This window comes from Sylvia atricapilla, chromosome 13, assembly GCF_009819655.1.
Source record: "Sylvia atricapilla isolate bSylAtr1 chromosome 13, bSylAtr1.pri, whole genome shotgun sequence".
Lineage (NCBI taxonomy): Eukaryota > Metazoa > Chordata > Aves > Passeriformes > Sylviidae > Sylvia > Sylvia atricapilla.
The window spans coordinates 18,400,014-18,423,019 of NC_089152.1; the positions used below are offsets into that span (position 1 = coordinate 18,400,014).

The window sequence follows — 23,006 nt, forward strand, 5'->3', positions numbered from 1 at the left end:
TTAGGAACTGATTGATGGGGCCGTGAATTATTGATCACATCCCATCGGGATGATCAATTCCATTCCAGCAGAGCCCTAAAACCCCCCGCAGAGGCTCCTGCTCCTCCGGGGAACGGGATTTTCCTGGCGCAGAAGAGAAATCCGGGACAATGGGATTTTTATGGAATTTTTCGACCCCTTTTCCCGGGATTTGGGGGTTGGGGAGCTGCTCTGCCCCTGGAAGTGCCAGCCCCGTTTGATGGGATGGAGGAGCTTTGGGGCAGGGAAAAGCGGATCCTGATCCCACAGCCGCGGGAGTCTGGGAATGACGGCCTGGGGCCTTTGGGGTCAGTGTCCCAGTGTCAGTGTCCCCAGTGTCACCGTGTCAATGTCCCCAGTGTCAGTGTTCCCAGTGTCGCTGTCCCCAGTGTCCCCAGTGTCGCTGTCCCCACTGTCAGTGTCACTGTCCGTGTCCCCAGTGCCACCAGAGCAGCGCCAGCCCGCGAGCCGCTGTGCGAAGAGGACACCTGGTGGTGGCACTGCCTTGTCACAGCTCGGCGACGCCGCCGCTGTCACCGGACGCCACCGCAATGGGGACACCCAGTGCCACCACCATGGGACACCCAGTGACACCTGTATGGGGACCCTCGGTGCCACCACCTCCAGGATATCCTGGGAAAAGGGGTTGGGATCGGGATTTTGGGGTCCCTCCGTGTCCCCATATGCCCTGGAAAATGTCACTTCTGGGGACAGCACTGAGGCCGAGGAATTCTGGAATTCTTGGCTCCAACTGGGAATCCCAAGGGCTGGGATGGGGACAGGGCCAGGTGACACTCCTGGGCGGGTGTCCCCATGTCCCCAAAATCCTGGAGGAGGTGGGAGAAGGGATCCCAATCCTGGCTGGAGGCTTGGGGCTGGATGGGAACAACCTTGGGAGTGAGGAATGGGAATTTAATCCATGGAAAACATTCCCGGAGCTGGGGGTGTCCCAAAATATAATAATAATAATAATAAAAGAAAAATCCAAGATAAATTTGATCGCTGGGGTCTCTCCTTGCCCTCAGGGATTTCTCCCATCCCTAAGCCCCAGGGAACAGGACAGGTTTTACCCCACAATTCCCGGTTTTCCCTCTGTTTGGGACAGACTGGGCAAAGCAGGATGATGGGAAGAACCAAGGAAGCAGCAGCAGGGGCTGGAATTTTATCTCAGAACAGATTTATTGAGGGGAGGCATTAAAAAAAAGGGATTTTAATCCCTTGTTAGAGCAGAAAACCAATCCCAACCCTAAGGAATTCCGCGCTCTGGGCGCTGCTGGGGGATCCCAGAGAGGATCCCACCCTTGGGATCATGTCCCCGTGCGGCGGTTTGGAATGGATTGTGACTGACAGGTTGGCTGACGAATGGGAGTGTTTTTACACCTCTGGAAACAGTCTTAAATCACAACTTTGCAGGGGACTCAGTTTTTTTCCTTTTCCGGTCATCGAGAAGGTGACACTGTAACATCACCTCGTGGGCTGGGGTTTGGGCTGGTGCCCCTGCCTCTGCTCCGAAGGAAAAGAGACTTGTAAGAACTCTTCTCCCGAGCCCCAGGGAGCTGATCCAAGGTTGAGTCGCTTTAAATCTGACCAGAGGTGGAGGAGATTTTGTCTATCAGCGTTCCTGAGCCTGCGCTTTCCCTTCCTCTCCCCTTCCTCCCACCATCATCATCATCATCTGTGGCCTTGAGTTCACTGAAGAAAAAAACAAAACTCTGAGCAAAGACTTTAACCCTTTTCCCTCCTCGTGATTTCAAATGTAGAGAGACCAAGTCAGTGAAAGAACTGAGAAAGACTATTTTGGAAGATGGGGTGGAGGAAGTGAACATTTCTGACTGGACTTTTCCAAATGTGAATTATGGGAAATTGACTGTTTTTGTGATATCCTAATGCTGCTTGGGGGAATGCAAGTTCTGGCCAAAGGGTTGTGTGTATTGATATACATGGGTTTTAATTGAGAATTTTGATTAGAATATGTCCCCAGATCCTAGGAAAGAACAATGAGGTCTCTCTTTCTTTTGAGATAGAAGTGAATTTAGAGATGGAAGAGAATCCCTGTTTTGTGCTAGAAAAGCATTCTTAAAAATGATACCCCAAACATGTGGAAGCCCATGAACAGTTTGGAAAACTGTTCTATGGGTTAAACTGCACAGAATCTGCAAAATTCCAGGCGGTTGCAGATCTCTGAAAGCCACTAGATTTTTTTTTTTTCTAGTGGCATGTTCTCCATAACCCCAGAGAGGCTCCTCTCCCAAGGTGATGTAGAATTGTGTTTAAAAAATGAAAACTGACTGAAAACTCATGGTTTTCTCTCTGTGGTGTGTCAGAAAGTGAACAGTTGAGGGAGGGAAGGAGGAAAGAGTTTAAATGTCCCATCAAGTCTCATTTTTTTCCCCTCTCTTTTTCTTTAGTGTATATTAATAAAATCAACCTGTTTTTACTTTTAAGTTGTGCCTGTTTTGCCTTTTTCTCCCAAAGTCCTGTCTCCCAGCTCATAAACCAAATTTGGCAAATGTCAAACCACCTTTGGAGGGGCTCGGGAATGGGATCTGCCAGCACAGATCCCAAATCCCACCCCAAATTCTCTTTTGGGATCAGCCTGGCTGGGATTTAAGAGGAGGAATCCCATTCCCAGGAAACCCCAAAGGGGAGATCCCTGCAGATGCAGGCGGGATTTGGGGCCTCTGGAACACTCTGGAGCTCAGTCCAGGAATAAATTTGGGATTGGCCAAGACCAGCGAACCCCAAGCGGAAATCGGCGAATTTCGGGATGATCCCATGGGGTGTCAGCAGGGGGGCGGCTCTGGTGTCACTGTCACCACCACCGTGTCCTCGTCACTGTCGTCCGAGCTGGAGATGATGATGCTGCTGCCCTCTGCAAGGGAAATCCCAGAATTGTGGATCCCATGGGATCAACAGTCCCCGGGTCCGCACCAGGAACCAACCAGAGCTGGAGGGGAACCCCTGGAATGGTGGGGACCCTATTGATCCTGAATTCCATGGATCCCTCACCCCATGGATCCTTCACATGGATCCTTCACCCCACAGACCATGAATTCCACAGATCCCTCACCCCATGGACTGTGAATTCCATGGATCCCTTACCCCATGGATCATTCACACAGATCCCTCACCCCATGGATCATGAATTCCACAGATCTCTCACCCCATCAATCTCTCACCCCACAGATCCCTCACCCACGGATCCCTCACCCCATGGATCCCTCACACAGATCCCTCACCCCACGGATCCCTCACCCCACGGATCCCTCACACAGATCCCTCACCCCATGGATCCCTCACACAGATCCCTCACCCCACGGATCCCTCACACAGATCCCTCACCCCATGGATCCCTCACACAGATCCCTCACCCCACGGATCCCTCACACAGATCCCTCACCCCATGGATCCCTCACACAGATCCCTCACCCCACGGATCCCTCACCCCACGGATCTGGAGGATCCACATCCGTGGCCAAGGCTCCCACTGAACGGGGGCACAGGAAGGCCAGGGAAGGTTCCCCGGGATGGGGACAATGGGGACCCCCAGGCCCCAGGTGACATTCCCGGTGCTCACCTGCGTCCCCAGGACGGTTGTGCCGCGACGTGGAGGGGCCGGGCTCGGCCTGGAATTCCCAGTGGGATTTGGGATGGCTGGGACCGGCTGCCTGGTCACATTCCAGCTTCAGCACTTTGGGAGAGATCTGGCTGCCCTTCTCCACGCAGCGAAGGGGCCGCTTGTGCCGGGGCAGCGGGATGGGCTGGAAAAGCGGCATTGGGATCGGGATCGGGATCGGGACTGGGAGCAGCCAGATCCCACCGGATCCCGCCTGGATGGGATGGGCCTCACCTGCTCCATGTGGATCTCCTCGAGGCCGTGGGAGACGCTCTGGATTTTGGGATGGAATGGATCCTCTTCCTGCAGGAAGAGCGCGGAGTTAGGACAGACTTGGATCCCAGCGGAGGGGTGGGAACACCCTCAGGAATGGGGAAACTGAGGCACGGAGGATTTGGGGTGGGGCTGGGTGCTGCTCCCTTGGTTGGTGCCACCATCATGGAATTCCCCGTGGGAAACCAGGGATGCAGCAGCGGGATGGGGCAGGACCGGGCCCGGTGGGATGTGGGAAGTCGTGGGGGAGGAAAGCCCAGGAATAGCGGGATGGGGAGGGAAGGAGAGGTCCGGGTTTGGGATGGGGCAGGAGCACCCCGATGTCTCACCAGGTTGTTCTCCAGGGCCACCTCCACATCTGGGACAGAGAAAACCGGGATGAGATCCCAAGCCAGAGCCTCTGGAGCTGGGAAAATCCCACCCGGCAGCTCCGATCCCCTCCCTCAGGGTTGGGATTGGGAGGCTCCAGGAAACCAGGAATGAGCATTCCCAGAGCCTGTGGGGATGGGGGGACACCCACAGGGGGCTCCACAAAAACCATGGAGAAAATCCCGGCTCTGGGGGGATAAAGAGCCAGAGGAGGGGAAGGGGAAGGGAAGAGGAAGGAGGAGAAGGAGAAGAAGAAGAAGGAGAAGGAGGAGGAGGAGAAGGAGGAGGAGAAGAAGGAGAAGGAGAAGACAAAGAAAGAGGAGGACAATAGAAGTTCTGGATGTCCCACCACCCAAGGTGTCCAGGCCCTGATGGGAACTCTGCCCAGCCCCTGCTGGTCCAGCACTGCCTCTGCTGCAGCCAGACGAGCCCCTGGGTCCCATCCCATCCCCATCCAACCCATCCATCCATCCCATCCATCCATCCATCTCATCCCATCCCATCTCTCATACCCCATCCCATGGATCCCATCTCATCCCATCCATCCCTCATATCCCACCCCACGGATCCCATCCCATCCCCTGGATCCCATCCCATCACCCCACCTCCCCCGTGTCCCCGTCTCCTCCCGTGGCTCACCCGCCCTCCCGGTGACTCTCTCCACCAGCGCCCGCAGCCGGGCGCGGCACAGGGCGAAGTGGGGCGGCTCCCGCGGCTCCGGGGGCTGCGGCGGCCGCAGCCTCTGCAGCTCCAGCAGCGCCGCCTTGACGAAGGGCTGCATGTCCATCAGCTCCTGCTCGCCGCCGTAGCGCCCCAGCCTCTCGGCCAGCCGCTCGGCCGCCTCCAGGCGCAGCAGCGAGCCCTCGGCGCCGCGCAGCTCCTCGGCCAGCCCTCCGCGGCCGCGCTCCGGCCGCGCCTCCAGCAGCGCCTGCAGCTCCTCGGCCTCCCTGCGCACCAGCTGCTGCAGCCGCTCGCAGCCGGCCAGGACGCGCTCCCGCAGCCGCTCCCGCTGCTCCTCCCGGCGCGCCGCCTCGCCCCGCAGCCGCGCCAGCCCTGCCTCGAAGGCGCCGCGGAGCCGCCGCAGCTCCCGGCGCAGGCAGCGCAGCTCGTCCTGCCGCCGCGCTGTCTCGGCGCGCAGGTCGCGGAACGGGGCGTGCGCGGTGTCCAGCAGGGCGCAGGGACAGCACAGCGCCCGCTCGCAGCGAGGGCAGTAGATGCTGCGCGAGGGGACACAAAGGGACATCAGGGACACGGGGGGTGGGACACCACAGGAGAAGCTCCAGGGGAACGGGGATTGGGTCCGAGGAGGGGTGGGATGGACAGGGGTCACTGAGGGACAGGGGTCACTGAGGGCCAGGGGTCAGGGATAGACAGGGGTCAGGGATAGACAGGGGTCACTGAGGGACAGGGGTCACTGAGGGACAGGGGTCAGGGATGGACAGGGGTCAGGGATGGACAAGGGGACAGGATGAGATTTGGGGACATGACAAGATTTATGGACAGGATGAAATTTGAGAGTGGGGTGAGATTTGGGGACAGTGTGAGGTTCAGGAACAGGACAAGGTTTGGGGACAGTGTGAGATTTGGGGACAGGATGAGGTTCGGGGGGCAGTGAGATTTGGGGACATGACAAGGCTCAGGGACAGTGCGAGGCTTGGGGACATGACAAGATTTGGGGACAGGATGAGATCTGGGGACAGTGCGAGGCTCGGGGGAAGTGCGGGGCTCGGGGACATGACAAGATTTGGGGACAGGATGAGATCTGGGGACAGTGCGAGGCTCGGGGGCAGTGCGGGGCTCGGGGACATGACAAGATTTGGGGACAGGATGAGACTTGGGGACAGGACGAGGCTCGGGGGCAGTGCAGGGCTCGGTCCCGCCCCGCGCTCCCACCTGCACACGCGGCTCTCCCCGGGGTGGCTGTCGCTGGAGCAGAAGAGGCTGCAGGAGGTTTTGGTGTCCTCCAGGAACTGGTGCACCGAGCCGGCCCGCAGCTCCTCCACCTTCCGGAACCTGTGCTCCTTCTTCTTGTGCCACCACTGGTGCTCCTCGAAGCAGCGGGCGCAGAAGAACTCCTCGCAGTCCGAGCACCACACCAGCGCCGCCTCGGCGCGGCAGCGGCTGCAGCCGGGCCCGCGGCAGCTGCGGATGTCCCTCCACACCTGCAGGCGGCCGCGCAGGTTGGAGAAGAGCAGGTTGTCCACGGCCGGGGCGCCCGCGGCCGCCCGGCACAGCGGGCACTGCTTGGTGTCGCTCAGGCAGCCGGGGCACAGCGTGTGCAGGCAGCTCAGCAGCCGCGGGTGCGCGCAGTCCTGCCCGCAGCCCTCGCACAGCAGGAACTGGAAATCTTCATCGTTGTCATCCTCTCCCACCTCCGCGGGCTGCGGCGGCGGGGTCCCCGCGGAGGGTCCCGGCTCTGGGCGGGCCTCGGCTCCGTCCCCGGCTCCGTCCCCGGCTCCGTCCGCGGTTCCGTCCGCGGTCCCGTCTCCATCTGTGCAGATGCGCAGCGGAATTCTCCCGTGGGCTGGGAGTGGTGGCTCGGGTCCCCAAATCCCGCCCAGGGTTCCGCTCTCCGGCCGTGGGATCGCGGATTCCTCCCGCCCGAGCTTTCCCCGGAATTCGGCATTTCCACACCGCCCGAGCCGAGTGGAAACAAAAGCGAAAGTGGTCGTGGTGCCGCCGCCGCCCCTCGGACACCCCGGCCCCAAAACCTCCCCTGCCGCGACCCCAAAACCTCCCCTGCCGCGACCCCAAAACCTCCCCGGCCCCGGCCCCAAAACCTCCCCGGCCCCGGCCCCAAAACCTCCCCGGCCCCGGCCCCAAAACCTCCCCTGCCGCGACCCCAAAACCTCCCCGGCCCCAAAACCTCCCCGGCCCCAAAACCTCCCCGGCCCCAAAACCTCCCCGGCCGCGACCCCAAAACCTCCCCGGCCCCAAAACCTCCCCGGCCCCGGCCCCAAATCCTCCCCTGCCCCGACCCCAAATCCTCCCCTGCCCCGACCCCAAATCCTCCCCGGCCCCGGCCCCAAAACCTCCCCGGCAGCGCTGTCCCCAGCGCCAGCCCTGTCCCCCAAAGGTGTCCCCAAAGGTGTCCCCAAAGGTGTCCCCCTCGCCACCCGTCACCCCCGGCTGGGCAGCGCGGACAATCCCCCAGCCGCACCCCACAATAACTATCTGGGGCGGCCAAAGGCAGCCGGGCCCACAGCCCCCGCACCCCAAAGGCTGAGCGGCAGGAAGGCGGGCGGGTCCCGGGCCGTGTCCCCCGTGTCACCCCCGTACCTGGCGGGCCCGGCGCGGGCTCGGCGGGGCTCTCGGGCATGGGGCGGCTCCGGGCGGCCTGCAACGGGAACGGCAACGGGAACCGGAACGGGAACGGCGGGGGAGGAGCGGCCGACAGGGGGACGGACAGAGGGACTGACAGGGGGAGGGACAGGGGGAGGGACAGAGATGAGACCCGGAGCTGTGAGGGGGCGCCGGGGAATCCGGGGACCGGGGGGATGGGGGACTGGGATGGGGATGGGGGACCGGGATGTGGGGCAGGGATGAGGGACAAGGATGGGGATTCAGGGATAGAGATGTGGGACAAGGATGGGGATGTGGGGCAGGGATGGGGATGGGGGACAGGGATGGGGGACAGGGATGGGGATGGGGGACAGGGATGAGGGACAAGGATGGGGATGTGGGACAAGGATAGGGATGTGGGACAGGGATGGGGATTCAGGGATGGGGATGGGGGACAGGGATGAGGGACAAGGATGGGGATGTGGGGCAGGGATGGGGATGGGGGACAGGGATGGGGATGTGGGGCAGGGATGAGGGACAAGGATGGGGATGTGAGGCAGGGATGGGGATGGGGGACAGGGATGGGGATGTGGGACAGGGATGGGGATTCAGGGATGGGGATGAGGGACAAGGATGGGGATGGGGGACAAGGATGGGGATTCAGGGATGGGGATGAGGGACAAGGATGGGGATGAGGGACAAGGATGGGGATGGGGGACAAGGATGGGGATGTGGGGCAGGGATGGGGATGGGGATTCAGGGATAGGGATGTGGGACAGGGATGGGGATGTGGGACAGGGATGGGGATTCAGGGATGGGGATGGGGATTCAGGGATAGGGATGTGGGACAGGGATGGGGATGGGGGACAGGGATGGGGATTCAGGGATGGAGATTCAGGGATGGGGATGTGGGGCAGGGACAGGGCTGGGATGTGGCCCCGGGAAGGCGCTGCCGGTTCCGCTGGCCGGGCCCCCCGCGCCGTGCCGGGCCGGGCTGTCCCCACAGTCCCCGTCCCCTCCCGGGGGGACATTCCCGGCCCCATTCCCACCCCAATGCCGAATCCATTCGCTCCCTTCCCGCCCGGGGACGCGGGGCCCGCGGCGGGAATTGTGGGGACAAACCCCTCTGCCCAACCCCCTTTTGGGGCTGTTGTCCCCCGGATCCCCGGGTTTTCCTGGGAATGGGATCCGCTCACCGGGCCGCGATCGGGGCCGGGATCCGCTCCTCGCCTTTGTCACATGACAAAGCCACCAGGAAGCGCCGGCGCTGCTCCTTCCTGTCCCCATCCTCGCTCTGGCGACAACGCCGCCTCTCCCAGGGTCGCCGATGTCGCGGGGCCGGGACCGCGGGAGGATCCCGGAGCTCCGGTCCCGCCGGGAATTGTCCCCGCGGTGTCACCTGAGGGGGCAGCGGGGGTGTCACCGCTCGGCCGGTGTCCCCAGGGGGGTGACAGGGACATTGGTGGCCGCGTGGGGAGCTTCCCTTGGGACACGGGGCGGGATTTGGGGACGGGACATTTGGGGACAGGACAAGGTTTGGGGGTGGGATGAGATTTGGGGACAGGATAGGATTTGGGGACAGGATCGGATTTGGGGACAGGACAAGGTCTGGCTGAAACCCGAGAGCGGGACAAGGATTGGGAGCGGGAGGAGATTTGGGGACAGGAAAAGATTTGGGGACACAGTGGGATCTGGGGACAGGAATCTGAGTCCAGCAGGGGATCTGGGGACAGAACCGCATTTAGGGACGGGTTTGGATTTGGGGACGGGATTTGGGGATGGGATTTGGGATTTGGGGCCAGGAATTGGGGATGGAATTTGGGGATGGGATTCGGGGATCGGATTCGGGGACGGGATTTGGGATTTGGGGATGAGATTTGGGATTTGGGGATGGGATTTGGGATTTGGGGCCAGGATTTAGGGATTTGGGGATGAGATTTATGATTTAGGGCCAGGAATTGGGGATGGGATTTGGGGATGGGATTCGGGGGTGGGATTTGGGATTCAGGGACAGGATTTGGGATTTGGGGATAGGATTTGGGGCCAGGAATTGAGGCCGGGATTTGGGACCATCCCGGTGCTGCCCCTCCCAGGCCAGATTTCCCAGGAGTTGCCGCTCCCACCCCTCTGGAAAAAATAGGAAAATTGGATTTCCACAATAAAAATTCCGAGATTTTCCTTCTTGCTTCTGCCATATCCAGGGGAAAATTGGGATTTGGGGCTGGAGCTGCTGCTCCTGGTGGAAATGAACTAATTATTCCATTAAAATATTAAATAAACAATTATTAATGAATTAATTGGTGAATTAATGACTTTATTTATTTTTTTGTGGTTTTTTTTTTTTTTTGTTTTTTTTTTTTTTTTTTTTTTTTTTCCTGGGAGGATCCTGGTGCTGCTTCCTGGAAAATTCCAGTGGGAAATAGAAAAAAAAAGAGGAATTCTTTTACAAAACAACCTTAAAACAGTTTATCAACCCTCAACCCTCGAATCAATTTAAAAAAAACCTGGAATTCACTCCAGAATTCCCCAAAACCTTTTCCAGCCCCACAAAATCCCAAGATTTGAGGGTGAGAGTGGGAAAAAACCAAAATTCCATTAAAAAAAGAAAAAGAAGGAGAAAAAAAAGGCAGGAAAAAGGAATTTGGGAGCCGCTTTTGGGAGCTGAGGAAGGAATTCCAAGCGCAGGAATGCCAAGGATTGTTTATCCTGGTGGGATCCAACAATTCCAAACAATCCTTGGAGGCAGGAACAGAATTCCCGGGCTGCCAATTCCTGGGGGTGGAATTCCGGCCTCTCTCTCATTCCAAGTTTTTTTCCCCCAGAAAAACGGCGCCGGGTTTGCTCCTGGTCCCAAATCCAGGGAAAAATGGGAGTTTGGGAAGAGCTTTTCTGGGGGAAAATTCCAGCTGGAGAAGGATCCTGAATCCAGAGGGTTTTCTGGATGTGGAATTCCCGGGATCAGGGAGCTCCAGAGGCAGGAAAAATCAGGAATTTCTTCCAGCCTGATCCCTGATTTTTCATGGGAAGAGTTGGGCTTTGCTGCCCTTAGATTTGGAATTCCTGGCATGGAAAACTGGGAATTCCACGGGCTGGGCTGGGAATCCTGGGAAAAGCTCACGTGGAATTCCTTGGGATGAGATTCCGAGGGGGATTTGGGGTGATCCGAACCTTTGTCTCGGGGGAAGAATTCCCAGATCCCTTCCCAGGCCCCAAATCCTCCTGGATTCAGGTTGGGGTTTTTTGGGATCATCCCTCGGTTTTCCTGGGATCCAGAGGGATTTTGAACTTCAAACCTTGGGAAGAGCCCAAATGCCAAAGCCAGCTGGGAAAACCTCGGGAGAATCCAAAAGAAATCCGGGATGAGGGGAAACTTTGGGAATTCCCGGAGCTCCCATCCCATTCTCGCAGCTCCCAGAATTCTCCAGGATTAAAACTCGGGTTTTTAGGGGTGGAAAAAAAAAAGCGCCTGGATTTGGCGCTTTCCCAGCTCCCTGGGAATTCCCAAAAAAAAATTAAAAAATCCGCTCCTCCTTTTTTTCCTCTGGGAGAGCCGAAAAATCCCCTTTTCCCTGTGGAAACCCCCCACTCACATTCCCAGGATTTTTCCCTCTGGAATCCTCCCCACACCGTGGGATTCATCCTCAGGGATTTTTTTTTTTTCTTTTTTTCTTTCCCCCCCGAAATCCCGAAGGAATCCCGGAGTTTCCTGGGATGAGGAGAGGCCTTGACTCCAAGGATTCTCTCCCGCTGGGCAGCGCAATTCCCGGAATTTCCCGATATCTCCCTGACGCAGGAGAGGAGCCTCTGGAATTCCGGGAATTTCCCCTCGACCGCCCCGCTTCCAAAATATTTAAAACACAGAGTGGGGGGAGAGGAAAAAAAAAATCCACAAAAATCGGGATTCGGGGATTTTGGGATGAGCAGAAAACCCCTGGAAGCAGCGGAGGGGTTGATGCTGATCCATAAAATTTTTGGGGAATGCTGAGTTAGTGCCAGCTCCAAACCTTTCCCCTCCCCGGGAATTCCTTTGGGATCGACACCTCCAAAATTTTCCATTAATTTTTTTTTTTCCCATAATTTTCTAGCTTGGAAAAAAAAAAAAATCCCAAATCCTTACGTGGGGATGGGGGGAATTTTTCCAGGTTTTCCAGGGATGTCCCAAAAAGTGGGAGAGGGAATTTTTGGGATGGAAAACTGGCGAGAGGAGGGTGGGGGAGAGAGGAAGGACAGAAATTCCAAAAAAAAACAGGGATTGGGGTAAGAAAGGTCATGAAATATCCCCCTGGAAATGGGGAAAATTGGGAATGAGCCTGAAAAATCCGTGGGATTCATTCCCGAGTTTTCCCTGTTTTTCTCGGCCCCTTTTTGCTTGGATCCGCTGGAATGGGAAGGAGAAAAAACCTGGAATTTGGCTCCTGGGGCTGGAATTTGGGGGGTCTCGGTTATTCCCGATGATCCGATCCCAAATCCCACTTGTTTTTTTTTTCGGATAGAGAATGGGGAAAACAAGCTCAGGGAATTTCCCTGGAATTCGAGATCCCGGGGAAAAGAGGATTTTTGGGACGAAGGGGAATCCAGGTTGTATCCCTAAAAAATAAAAAAAATCGGGATCTCCGCATCCAGAGGGGTTTGGATCATCGGGAATGATGGAAATCCCAAAATTCCAACCCTGGAGCCAAAATTCCTTAGGGGTTTTTTTTTTTGGGATTGAAGGTGGGATCCCCTCCTTCCCTCCTCCCCAAATTCCTCATCCAGAGGGAAACCAGCGCTCCTGGAGGCGCCGGGATTATCCCTGGAATTGGGGAAAACGAAGGAATTTTGGGTGGAATTTTGGGGTCTGCGTCATTCCCCATGATCCAACCCCAAATCCCATTTTTTGGGGGGAGGGGATAAAACGCGGCTTCCCCTCCCCAAACCCTCATCCAAGGCTCCGCTTTTTCCCGGGATCCCGAATTCCAGGGATAACCCCCGCACTCGCGGAGCGCTGCTTTCCCTTTGCATGAGGAATTTTTTGGAGGGCAGGAGGAGGGGATCCCACGTCCTGTCCCAAAATCCCTAAGGAATTTCGGCTCCGGGGTTGGAATTTTGGGGTTTCCGTCATTCCCGACCATCCAACCCCCTGCGGATGCGCAAATCCCAGATCTTTAGGGTGGGGGATAGAATGTGACTTCCCCCAAATCCCCAAAATCCTCATCCCGGGGGAAAAGGGCGCTCCGGGGGTTCCGGGGTTATCCTGGAACTGGGGAAAAGCGGAGCCTTGGAGCGGCCCTTATCAGGCCACAACCCAAACAATTCCCTGTGCCCGGCTCCGGCCGGGATAAACAATTCCCAAAAAACCCCTCCGGGACCGCTCGGCCCCACCAGCAGCACCCCGGAAATGACGGGGGCGAGCTCAGGGGCGCCCTTGGAATTCCAAAGCGGGGAGGAGTTGTGGGGGGGCTCCTTCCGAGCGGGATATAAATCCGGGATGAGGCTCGGCGCTTCCCACGCTGGGAATTCCAGGGGTTTCCCGGGATGAGCTCCCCGATCCGCCTCCTCCTGGCGCTGCTCTGCGCCGCCCCGGCCGCTCCCGCTCCCCCTCCCTGGGAGCCGGCCCGCGGCGCTCCCAGCCCCTGGGTTTGGGGGGACGATCCCCATCCCCTGGCCCATTCCCAGCCGCATTCCCGACCCCAAATCCCGGTGGAAGTGCAGTGCCAGGAGGCGCAGCTCGTGGTGATCGTGCACCGGGATCTGTTCGGGAACGGGCGCCTGGTGAGCGCGGCCGAGCTCAGCCTGGGCCCCGCCGCCTGCAAACATTCCCGCCTGGATCCATCCCACAAAACCGTCACCTTCAGCGCCGGCCTGCACGAGTGCGGCAGCACCGTCCAGGTGAGCCCCGGCTCCCAGCCGGCTGTTCCCACCGGGATTCCCACCGGGATTCCCACCGGGATTCCCGCCGGGAGCGGTTCCCGGGGTCCCGCAAACCCCAGGGGTTAAGGGAGATCCAGGTGAGTCCCGCCCCGATCCCGGGATCTGTCGGTGTCGGGGGAAATCCAGGTGAGTCCTTGTTCCCATCCCGGAATTCCCGCCTGGAGCGGCTCCCGCGGTGTCGGGAAAGATTTCAGGTGAGTCCTTGTTTCTATCTCCTTCCCGGACTCGTGCAGATCCCAGATTTTAAGGGAAATCCAGGTGAGTCTCGCCCCGATCCCGGGATTCCCACCGGGATTCCCACCGGGACCGGCTCCTGGGGTCCCGCAAATCCCAGATTTAAGGGAGATCCAGGTGAATCTCACCATGATCCCGGGATTCCGCCCGATCCCGGGATCCCGCGGTGTCGGGGGAAATCCAGGTGAGTCCTGTCCCCATCCCGGAATTCCGTCCGGAATTCCCGCCCGGAGCGGCTCCCGGGGTCCCGCGGATCCCCGGGTTTAAGCCCAGTCCCAATCCCGGGATCCCTCCCTGATCCGGGAATCCCGCTCTAGAGAGGCTCCAGGAGATCCCGAGGTGTTGGGGAAAATCCAGGTGAGTCCTGCCTGGATCCCGGGATTCCCACCGGGATTCCCACCGGGAGCGGCTCCCGGGGCCGTGCGGGTTCCCGGTTTTCCGGCAGATCCAGGGGCTGGATCCAGGGTTATCCCAGGGCAAGGAGGAGCCGGGATTTCCCGGGAACAGGAGCGGTTTTCCTGCATCTTTTCCCACTCGTATGGGAAAAAACTCGGCTTTAATTCAACTCCCTGAAAACGGAGATTTTCCACCCCTTTTCCCCATTTCCCATCCTTTTTCTGTCCCTTCCCCGCCCCATTTCCCCCTCCTTTTCACCCCCTTTCCATCCCTTTTCCACCTTTCCCATCCCTTTCCCCCATTTCCCTGGATTCCCCCGACATTCCCAGGCAGCCCAGTGGTGATCTCTCCTCCACGGAATTCCCGGTTTCCATTCCCGGATCACCCCGGATTCCCTGATTCCTTTGGATTCCCTCTCACCCTTCTGATATCCCTGGAAAGCGGAACCCCCTTTCCCATGGAATTCCAGGGGTTTATTCCCAGATTCCCTCATTTCTTTCAATTCCTGCTCACCCCAGTGACGCCCCGGATTGAGGAGCCATTTTCCCTCCAGAATTCCCGGGCGATTCCCGGATTTCTTTGGATTCCCGCTCTCCCTGCTGATAGCCCAGCACTGGGGAACCCCCTTTCCCAGAGAATTCCCGGTTTTCCTTCCCAGGTGACCCCGGATTCCCTGATTTACCGGACGCTGCTGAGCTACGACCCCAGCCCCGGCAGCAACCCCGCCATCGTGCGCAGCAACCCGGCCGTCATCCCCATCGAGTGCCACTACCCCAGGTCACCGCGGCGCCCTCCCGGCATTCCCGGCATTCCCAGGAATCCCATTCCCACCCTGGGACCCATCCCGCATTCCCGGTGTCCCCATTCCCATTCCCGGTGTCCCCGTTGCCGTCCTGGGGTCCCAGTTCCATTCCCAGTGTCCTCAGGACCCCATCCCACAGTCCTGGGATTCCCATTCCCACCCCGGTGTCCCCATTCCTGTGCCCAGAGTCCTCATTCCCATTCCCGATCCAAATTCCCTTTTCCAGCAGGGATAACGCCACTAGCTGCTCCTTGTTCCCAGAGTCTCCATTCCCATCCTGGTGTCCCCAGTACCAGCGTCCCCATTCCAGTCCCAGTGTCCCCTGTCCCATCCCAGTACCTCATTCCCGGTGTCCCCTTTCCCATTCCTGATCCCGATTCCCTTTTCCAGCAAGATAACATCACCTGGGGCTCCCCATTCCCAGTGTCCCCATTCCCAGTGTCCCCTTTCCCAGTGTCCCCATTCCCATCCTGGGGCCCCCATTCCATTCCCAGTGTCCCCGGGATCCCATCCCACAGTCCTGGGATTTCCATTCCAATCCCATTGTCCCCATTCCTGTCCCAGTGTCCCTTTTCCAGGCAGGATAATGCCACCAGCGGCTACTCATTCCCAGTGTCCCCAGTCCCATCCCAGTACCCCATTCCCAGTGTCCCCATTCCTGTCCTGGGGTCCCAATTCCATTCCCAATGTCCCCGGGATCCCAGCCCACATTCCTGGTATTTCCATTCCAATCCCACTGTCCCCATTCCCCATCCCAATGTTCCCATTCCCCATCCCAGTGTCCCTTTTCCAGGCAGGTTAATGTCACCAGAGGCTCCTCATTCCCAATGTCCCCAATCCCATCCCAGTGCCCCATTCCCAGTGTCCCTATTCCCATTCCTGATCCCGGTTCCCTTTTCCAGGCAGGATAATGTCACTAGTGGCTCTCCATTCCCAGTGTCCCCAGTCCCAGAGTCCTCATTCCCAACGTCCCCATTCCCATCCCAGTGTCCTCAATCCCAGAGTCCCCATTCTCATCCCAGTATCCCATGCCCCGTATCCCATTCCAAGTATCCCATTCCCAATGCCCCCATTCCCAATCCCAGTGTCCCATTCCCAGTTTCTCATTCCCAGTGTCCCATTCCCAGTATTCCCTATGTCCTATCACCAGTGTCCCATTCCCAGTGTCCCTGTTCCAGGTGGGATAACGTCTCCAGTGGGTCCCCATTCTCAATGTCCCCATTCCCATTCCCAGTGTCCCATTCCCAGTATTCCCTATGTCCTATCACCAGTGTCCCATTCCCAGTGTCCGTGTTCCAGGTGGGATAACGTCTCCAGTGGCTCCCCATTCTCAATGTCCCCATTCCCAGTGTCCCATTCCCACCGTCCCATTCCAAATATTCCCACTGCCCCCTTCCCAGCATCCCCAGTGTCCTGTTCCCGGTGTCCCATTCCCGGTGTCCCATTCCCGGTATTCCCAGTGTCCCATTCCCGGTGTCCCTGTTCCAGGCGGGATAACGTCTCCAGTGGCTCCATCCGTCCCACCTGGGCTCCCTTCAACTCCGTGCTGGCCTCCGAGGAGCGGCTGCTCTTCTCCCTGCGCCTCATGAACGGTGTGGGACCGGCATTTCCTCTTTCCCACCCTTTTTCCCCACCCTTTTCCCCCCCTTTCCCCTCCCTTTTCCCCCCCTTTTCCATCCCTTTTCCCTCCCTTTTCCCCTCCCTTTTCCCTCCCTTTTCCATCCCTTTTCCATCCCTTTTCCCTCCCTTTTCCATCCCCTTTCCCCCTTTGGTGGTGGGTTTGGGGTTGATCCCACTGGATTTTCCCAAGGACTGAAGCTCCAAGGGGATTTCTCTGGATTCCCCCTTTCCCAACCTTTTCCCACCTCTTTTCCCCTTTTGGGGTGGGTTTGGGTTTGACCCTGTTGGATTTTCCATAGGACTGGAGCTCAGAATGGGATTTCTTGAGATTCTCCCTTCCCATCCCCTTTCCCCATTTTCCCCCATCTCTCCATCCCCTTTCCCACCCCTTTCCCCCTTTCAGGGCAGGTTTGGGTCAATCCCATTGGATTTTCCAGAGAATTGGGTCTTGGAGTCGGACTTTCTCGGGATTCCCCTTTCCCATCCCTTTTCCCTTTTGGGATGGGTTTGGGGATGATCCCACTGGATTTTCCAGAGAACTGGAGCTCAGAGCAGGATTTTTTGGGATTCCTCCTTTCCCATCACCTTTTCCATCCCTTTTCCCCCTTTCCCCAATTTCTCCATCCCCTTTTTCCTCATTTCCCCCCTTTCCTCCCCTTTCCCCCATTTTCCACCTTTTCCTCCTTTCCCATCCCTTTCCCTTTTCAGGCTGAGTTTGGGGTTGATCCCACTGGATTTTCCAGAGGACTTGAGGCTCTGAGTGGGATTTTTTGGGACTGCCCCTTTCCCATCCCATTTTCCCTTTTGGGATGGGTTTGGGGTTGATCCTATTGGATTTTCCAGAGGACTGGAGCTCTGAGTGGGATTTTTTGGGATTCCCCTTCCCCATCCCATCTCCCCCTTTGGGGTGGGTTTGGGGTTGACCCCGTGGGGTTTTCCAGAGGACTGGAGCTCGGAGCGGGATTTCTCGGCGTTCCGGCTGGGGGACGTGCTGAACCTGCAGGCCGAGGTGGGCGCCCACAGCCACGTCCCGCTGCGGCTCTTCGTGGACTCCTGCGTGGCCTCGCTGGGGCCCGGCGCCGGCAGCGAGCCCCACTACGCCATCATCGACTTCAACGGGTGCGCCGGGGACAGCCGGGGACAGCCGGGGGGGTTGGGGACATCTGGGGACAACTTGGGGACAATTTGGGGTGAGGGACACGGTCAGGGAGTGGTGACACCTCATCCCACCCCACTACGCCATCATCGACTTCAACGGGTGTGCTGGGGACAGGCAGGGGACAGCTGGGGGAGTTGGGGACATCCGGGGACAACTTGGGGACAATTTGGGGTGAGGGACACGGTCAGGGGATGGTGACACCTCATCCCATCCCACTGCTCCGTCATCAACTTCGATGGGGGAATTTGAGGACATTTGGGGCCTTTGGGGACTTTTGGAGACAGTCTGGGGACAATTTGGGGTGAGGGACACAGTCAGGGGGTGGTGACACCTCATCCCACCCCACTACACCATCATTGACTTCAACGAGTGCGCCGGGGACAGCTGGGGAGGTTGGGGACATCTGGGGACAATTTGGGGTGAGGGACACGGTCAGGAGATGGTGACACCTCATCCCATCCCACTGCTCCATCATCAACTTCGATGGGTGAATTTGAGGACATTTGGGGCCTTTGGGGACTTTTGGAGACAGTCTGGGGACAACTTGGGGTGAGGGACATGGTCAGGGGGTGGTGGCACCTCATCCCATCCCACTGCACCATCATCAACTTCAACGGGTGTGCTGGGGACAGGCAGGGACAGCTAGGGGGGTTGGGGACATCCGGGGACAATTTGGGGTGAGGGACACAATCAGGAGATGGTGACACCTCATCCCATCCCACTGCTCCATCATCAACTTCGATGGGGGAATTTGAGGAGGTTTGGGGACATTTGGGACCTCTGGGGACTTTTGGAGACAGTTTGGCGACAATTTGGGGTGAGGGACACGATCAGGGGTTGGTGGCACCTCGTCCCACCCCACTGCACCATCATCGACTTCAACAGGTGGGTCCGAGGAGGTTTGGGGACATTTTGAGGTCAGTTTGGGGTTTGGGACATGATCGGGGGTGGTGACACCTCACTGTGCCATTGTCACCTTCAGTGAGTGGATCTGGGGAGATTTGGGGACATTTGGGGACATTTGGGGATAATTTGGAGACAAAGTGGGGTGAGGGACACAGGAGGTGGTGACGCTTCATCCCTCCCCACTGCTCCATCGTCGACTTCAGCAGGTGAGTTTGGGGCCTTTGGGGACATCTGGGGACACTTTGGGGTCTGGGACATGGTGGTGACACCTCACTGTTGTATCATCCACTTCATCAGGTGGGGCTGGGGACATCTGGGGACATCTGGGGAGAATTTGAGGACATCTGGGGAGAATTTGAGGACATTTGGAGAGACTCTGGGGTGAGGGACAAGGTCAAGAGGTGGTGACACTTCATCCCTCCCCACTGCTCCATCATCAACTTTGATGGGTGACTTTGGGGAGGTCTGGGGACATTTGGGGACAGTGTGGGGTGAGGGACAAGGTCAGGAGACGATGACACCTCATCCCACCCCACTGCGCCATCATCCACTTCAACAGGTGAGTTTGGGGACATTTGGGGACACTTTGGGGTCATTTTGGGGTCTGAGACACAGTGGTGACACCTCAGTGTCCCATCATTGACTTCCGTGGGTGAGCTGGGGGTGTTCTGGGGACATCTGGGGACACTTTTGTGGTGAGGGACATGGTGGTGACACCTCACGACTCCATCATCAACTTCAACGGGTGGGTTTGGGAAAGTCTGGGGACGTTTGGGGACATTTGGGGACACTGGGGTCTGGGAAGTGGTGGTGACACCTCATCCCACCCCACTGCCCCATCGTCAACCTCCAGGGGTGAGCTGGGGACATTTTGGGTACATTCTGGGGATGTCTGGGGACATTCGGGGATCTGAGGGCACGCCCAGGTGCTGCTGAGCCCGTGTCCCTTCCCCGGGTGCTCTGGGGACCCTTGGGGACAGGGTGGTGGCACTGCCGGGTGTGACCCCGCTGTCCCCACAGCTGCCTGGTGGACGGGCGCTCGGATGCCACCAGCTCGGCCTTTGTCACCCCCCGGCCCCGGCAGGACGTGCTGCGCTTCCAGATCGACGCCTTCCGCTTCGCCGGGGACACCCGCAGCCTGGTACGGCCTGGGGACACCCGGGGACACCCGGGGACACCTGGGGACATGTGGGGACACCCGCAGCCTGGTACGGCCTGGGGACACCTGGGGACACCCGGGGACACCTGGGGACACCTGGGGACACCTGGGGACATGTGGGGACACCCAGGGACACCTGGGGACACCCGCAGCCTGGTACGGCCTGGGGACACCCGGGGACACCCGGGGACACCCGGGGACACCTGGGGACATGTGGGGACACCCGCAGCCTGGTACGGCCTGGGGACACCCAGGGACACCCGGGGACACCTGGGGACACCTGGGGACATGTGGGGACACCCAGGGACACCTGGGGACACCCGCAGCCTGGTACGGCCTGGGGACACCCGGGGGCACCTGGGGACACCTGGGGACACCCGGGGACACCTGGGGACACCTGGGGACACCCGCAGCCTGGTTCAGCCTGGGGACACCTGGGGACACCCAGGGACACCTGGGGACACCCGTAGCCTGGTACAGCCTGGGGACACCTGGAGACACCTGGGGACATGTGGGGATGCCACAATGTCCCCAAAGCCCACAGTGGCCCTGCGGTGGCCCCAGCAGTGATAATGGGTGACAATGGGTGACAGCTGGTGACCATCAATGACAATGGGAGACAATCAGTGACAGTGGGTGACAATAGTGACAATGGATGACAATGGGTGACAATGGGTGACAATGGGTGACAATGGGTGACAGTAGTGACAATGGATGACCATCAATGACAATCGGTGACAATGGGTGACAATCACTGAGAGTGGTAGACCATGGGCAACAATGGGTGACAGTCAGTGACAGTGGGTGACACTGGTGACACTGGTGACGATGTCTCCTCCCCGCAGATCTACATCACGTGTCACCTGAAGGTGACACCGGCCGACCAGAGCCCGGACGCGCTGAACAAGGCCTGCTCCTTCAGCAAGGCACGGAACACGTGAGTGACACCGTGGGGACACCGCTGTCACCTCCCTGACCGGGTGACACTGTGGGGACATGGCTGTCCCCTCTCAGCCTGGTGACACTGCAGGGACACCGCTGTCCCCTCCCTGACTGGGGGACACTTTGGGGAAACCACTGTCCCCTCCCGGGCCTGGTGGCACTGCGGGGACACTGCTGTCACCTCCCCAGCCTGGGTGGCACTGGTGACCGCTGTCCCCTCCCCGGCACAGATGGGCCCCCGTGGAGGGGACAAGGGACATCTGCAGCTGCTGTGAGCTGGGCAACTGCGGCAGTGCGGGGACAGCGCGAGGTGTGAGGCCACCAGAGCCATGGGACAGCCACCGCCACCGGAGACACGGTGAGGGGACACGGGGACTGGGGGACACGGGGACAGGGGGACATGGGGACAGCCACTGGCACCGGAGACACGGTGAGGGGACACGGGGACATGGGGACAGGGGGACATGGGACAGCCACCGCCACCGGAGACACGGTGAGGGGACACGGGGACTCGGGGACATGGGGACAGGGGGACACGGTGAGGGGACACGGGGACATGGGGCCAGGGGCCAGAGGGACACAGGGACACAGGGACACGGGGACACTGGGACACGGGGACACGGGGACACGGTGAGGGGACACGGGGACACGGGGACATGGGACAGCCACCGCCACCTGAGACACGGTGAGGGGACACGAGGACATGGTGATGGGGGGACAGGGAGACAGGGGGGACAGAGGGGACATGGGACACCATTGCCACCGGAGACATGGTGAGGGGACAGTGGGGACAGCAGGACAGTGGGACAGGGGCACATAGGGGCACATGGGGACAGTGGGGACAGAGGGGACAATGGGGACAATGGGGACAGTGGGGACAGCAGGGACAGTAGGGACAGTAGGGATAGCAGAGACAGAGGGGATGAGATGATCCCCCCTCACCGTCCCTTGCTGTCCCCTGCTGTCCTTTGTCCCTCACTGTCCCCTCACTGTCCCCTGCTGTCCTTTGTCCCTCACTGTCCCCTCACTGTCCCCTCACTGTTCCTCACTGTCCCTTGTCCCTAACTGTCCCCTCACTGTCTTTGTCCCTCCCTGTCCCCTGCTGTCCCCTCACTGTCCCCTGCTGTCCCTGTCCCCCGCTGTCCCCAGCTGCCACCTCTGAAGCTGATGTTGTCATCGGTCCTGTGCTGCTCTCCAGTGACCAACAGGGCCAGCGTCCCCAGAGCCACCAGGGTGAGTCCCCACAGGTGACAGTGGGTGACAATGGGTGACAATGGGTGACAACGGGTGACCATCAGTGACAGTCAGTGACAATGAGTGACAATCAGTGACACTTGGTGATAATGGGTGACAATCAGGGACAATGGATGTCAATGGGTGACCATCAATGACGATGGGTGACAATGGGTGACAATGGATGACAATGGGTGACAATGGGTGACAATGCGTGTCAGTACGTGACAATGGGTGACAATGAGAGACCATCAATGACAGTCAGTGACAACAGGTGACAATCAGTGACAACTGGTGACTGCAGTGACCATCAGGGACAATGGATGACAATGGATGGCCATCAATGACAATGGGTGACAGTGGGTGACAGTGGGTGACAATGAGTGACCATCAATGACAGTCAGTGACAATGGGTGACAGTGGGTGACAGTGGGTGACAGTGGGTGACCATCAATGATAATTGGTCAGAACCGATGACAATGGGTGACAATGGGTGACAGTGGGTGACCATGGGTGACAATGAGTGACCATCAATGACAGTCAGTGACAATGGGTGACAGTGGGTGACAGTGGGTGACCATTGATGATAATTGGTCAGAACCGGCGACAATGGGTGACAACTGGGGGCCATCAATGACACTGGGTGACACCGGGTGACACCGGGTGACAATCCCCGGTCACCTCGGGGTCACTCGTGTCCCTTTGCAGGCGCGGTGACAGCGCCGGCCGTGGGGACAGCGCTGGCCTGTGCGGTGGCCGGTGTGGCGGTGGCCGGAGCTGTGCTGGCCATCGGCCTCAGGCGCCGGAATTCCCAATAAACCGCAGGACAAAGGGAATTCCCAACAGATCCCACAGGGACCAACACAATTCCCGATAAATCCCGGAGGAATTCCCAATAAACCGTAGCACAAAGGAAATTCCCAACGAATCCCAAAAGGACCAGCGGAATTCCCAATAAACCCCGGGGACAATCGGTGTCTGAGGGGTCACTCCAGAGGCCACTCCCAGGAATGGGCTGGGGAGGGTGACCAGACCTGTCCCAAGGTCCCCAATCCCAGTGTCCCTAATCCTGCTGTCCCTATTCTCA

General features: G+C 58.8%; 2 protein-coding genes across 2 annotated transcripts; one reads left to right on the plus strand and one right to left on the minus strand.

Annotated features, from left to right (window-relative positions):
- Positions 1 to 1,882: 1,882 nt before the first annotated feature.
- Positions 1,883 to 7,646, minus strand: PML (PML nuclear body scaffold). The gene is made up of 7 exons (XM_066328699.1): positions 7,556 to 7,646; positions 6,170 to 6,767; positions 4,916 to 5,493; positions 4,237 to 4,265; positions 3,869 to 3,937; positions 3,596 to 3,779; positions 1,883 to 2,890 (listed from the first exon to the last, which is right to left on the minus strand). Exons 1-7 carry the CDS (start codon positions 7,593 to 7,595, stop codon positions 2,802 to 2,804), a joined length of 1,587 nt encoding a protein of 528 aa, XP_066184796.1. The 5' UTR covers positions 7,596 to 7,646; the 3' UTR covers positions 1,883 to 2,801.
- Positions 7,647 to 13,072: 5,426 nt separating this feature from the next.
- ZP3 (zona pellucida glycoprotein 3) lies at positions 13,073 to 22,772 on the plus strand. Its single transcript, XM_066328713.1, has 9 exons — positions 13,073 to 13,426; positions 14,757 to 14,875; positions 16,389 to 16,492; positions 17,462 to 17,639; positions 19,606 to 19,726; positions 20,590 to 20,681; positions 20,917 to 21,044; positions 21,836 to 21,919; positions 22,628 to 22,772. The coding sequence occupies exons 1-9, from the start codon at positions 13,073 to 13,075 to the stop codon at positions 22,735 to 22,737; spliced, it is 1,290 nt and encodes a 429-aa protein (XP_066184810.1). The 3' UTR covers positions 22,738 to 22,772.
- Positions 22,773 to 23,006: the final 234 nt, after the last annotated feature.

Coding starts and splice junctions, on each gene's coding strand:
- PML (XM_066328699.1), bottom strand. CDS start 7,595: ATGCCCGAGAGCCCCGCCGAGCCCGCGCCGGGCCCGCCAG. Junction 4,266..4,915: donor GAGAGTCACCGGGAGGGCGG/GTGAGCCACGGG, acceptor TCTCTGTCCCAG/ATGTGGAGGTGGCCCTGGAG. Junction 3,780..3,868: donor AGGAGATCCACATGGAGCAG/GTGAGGCCCATC, acceptor CCGCTTTTCCAG/CCCATCCCGCTGCCCCGGCA.
- ZP3 (XM_066328713.1), top strand. CDS start 13,073: ATGAGCTCCCCGATCCGCCTCCTCCTGGCGCTGCTCTGCGCCGCCCCG. Junction 19,727..20,589: donor CCGGGGACACCCGCAGCCTG/GTACGGCCTGGG, acceptor TCCTCCCCGCAG/ATCTACATCACGTGTCACCT. Junction 21,920..22,627: donor GCGTCCCCAGAGCCACCAGG/GTGAGTCCCCAC, acceptor GTCCCTTTGCAG/GCGCGGTGACAGCGCCGGCC.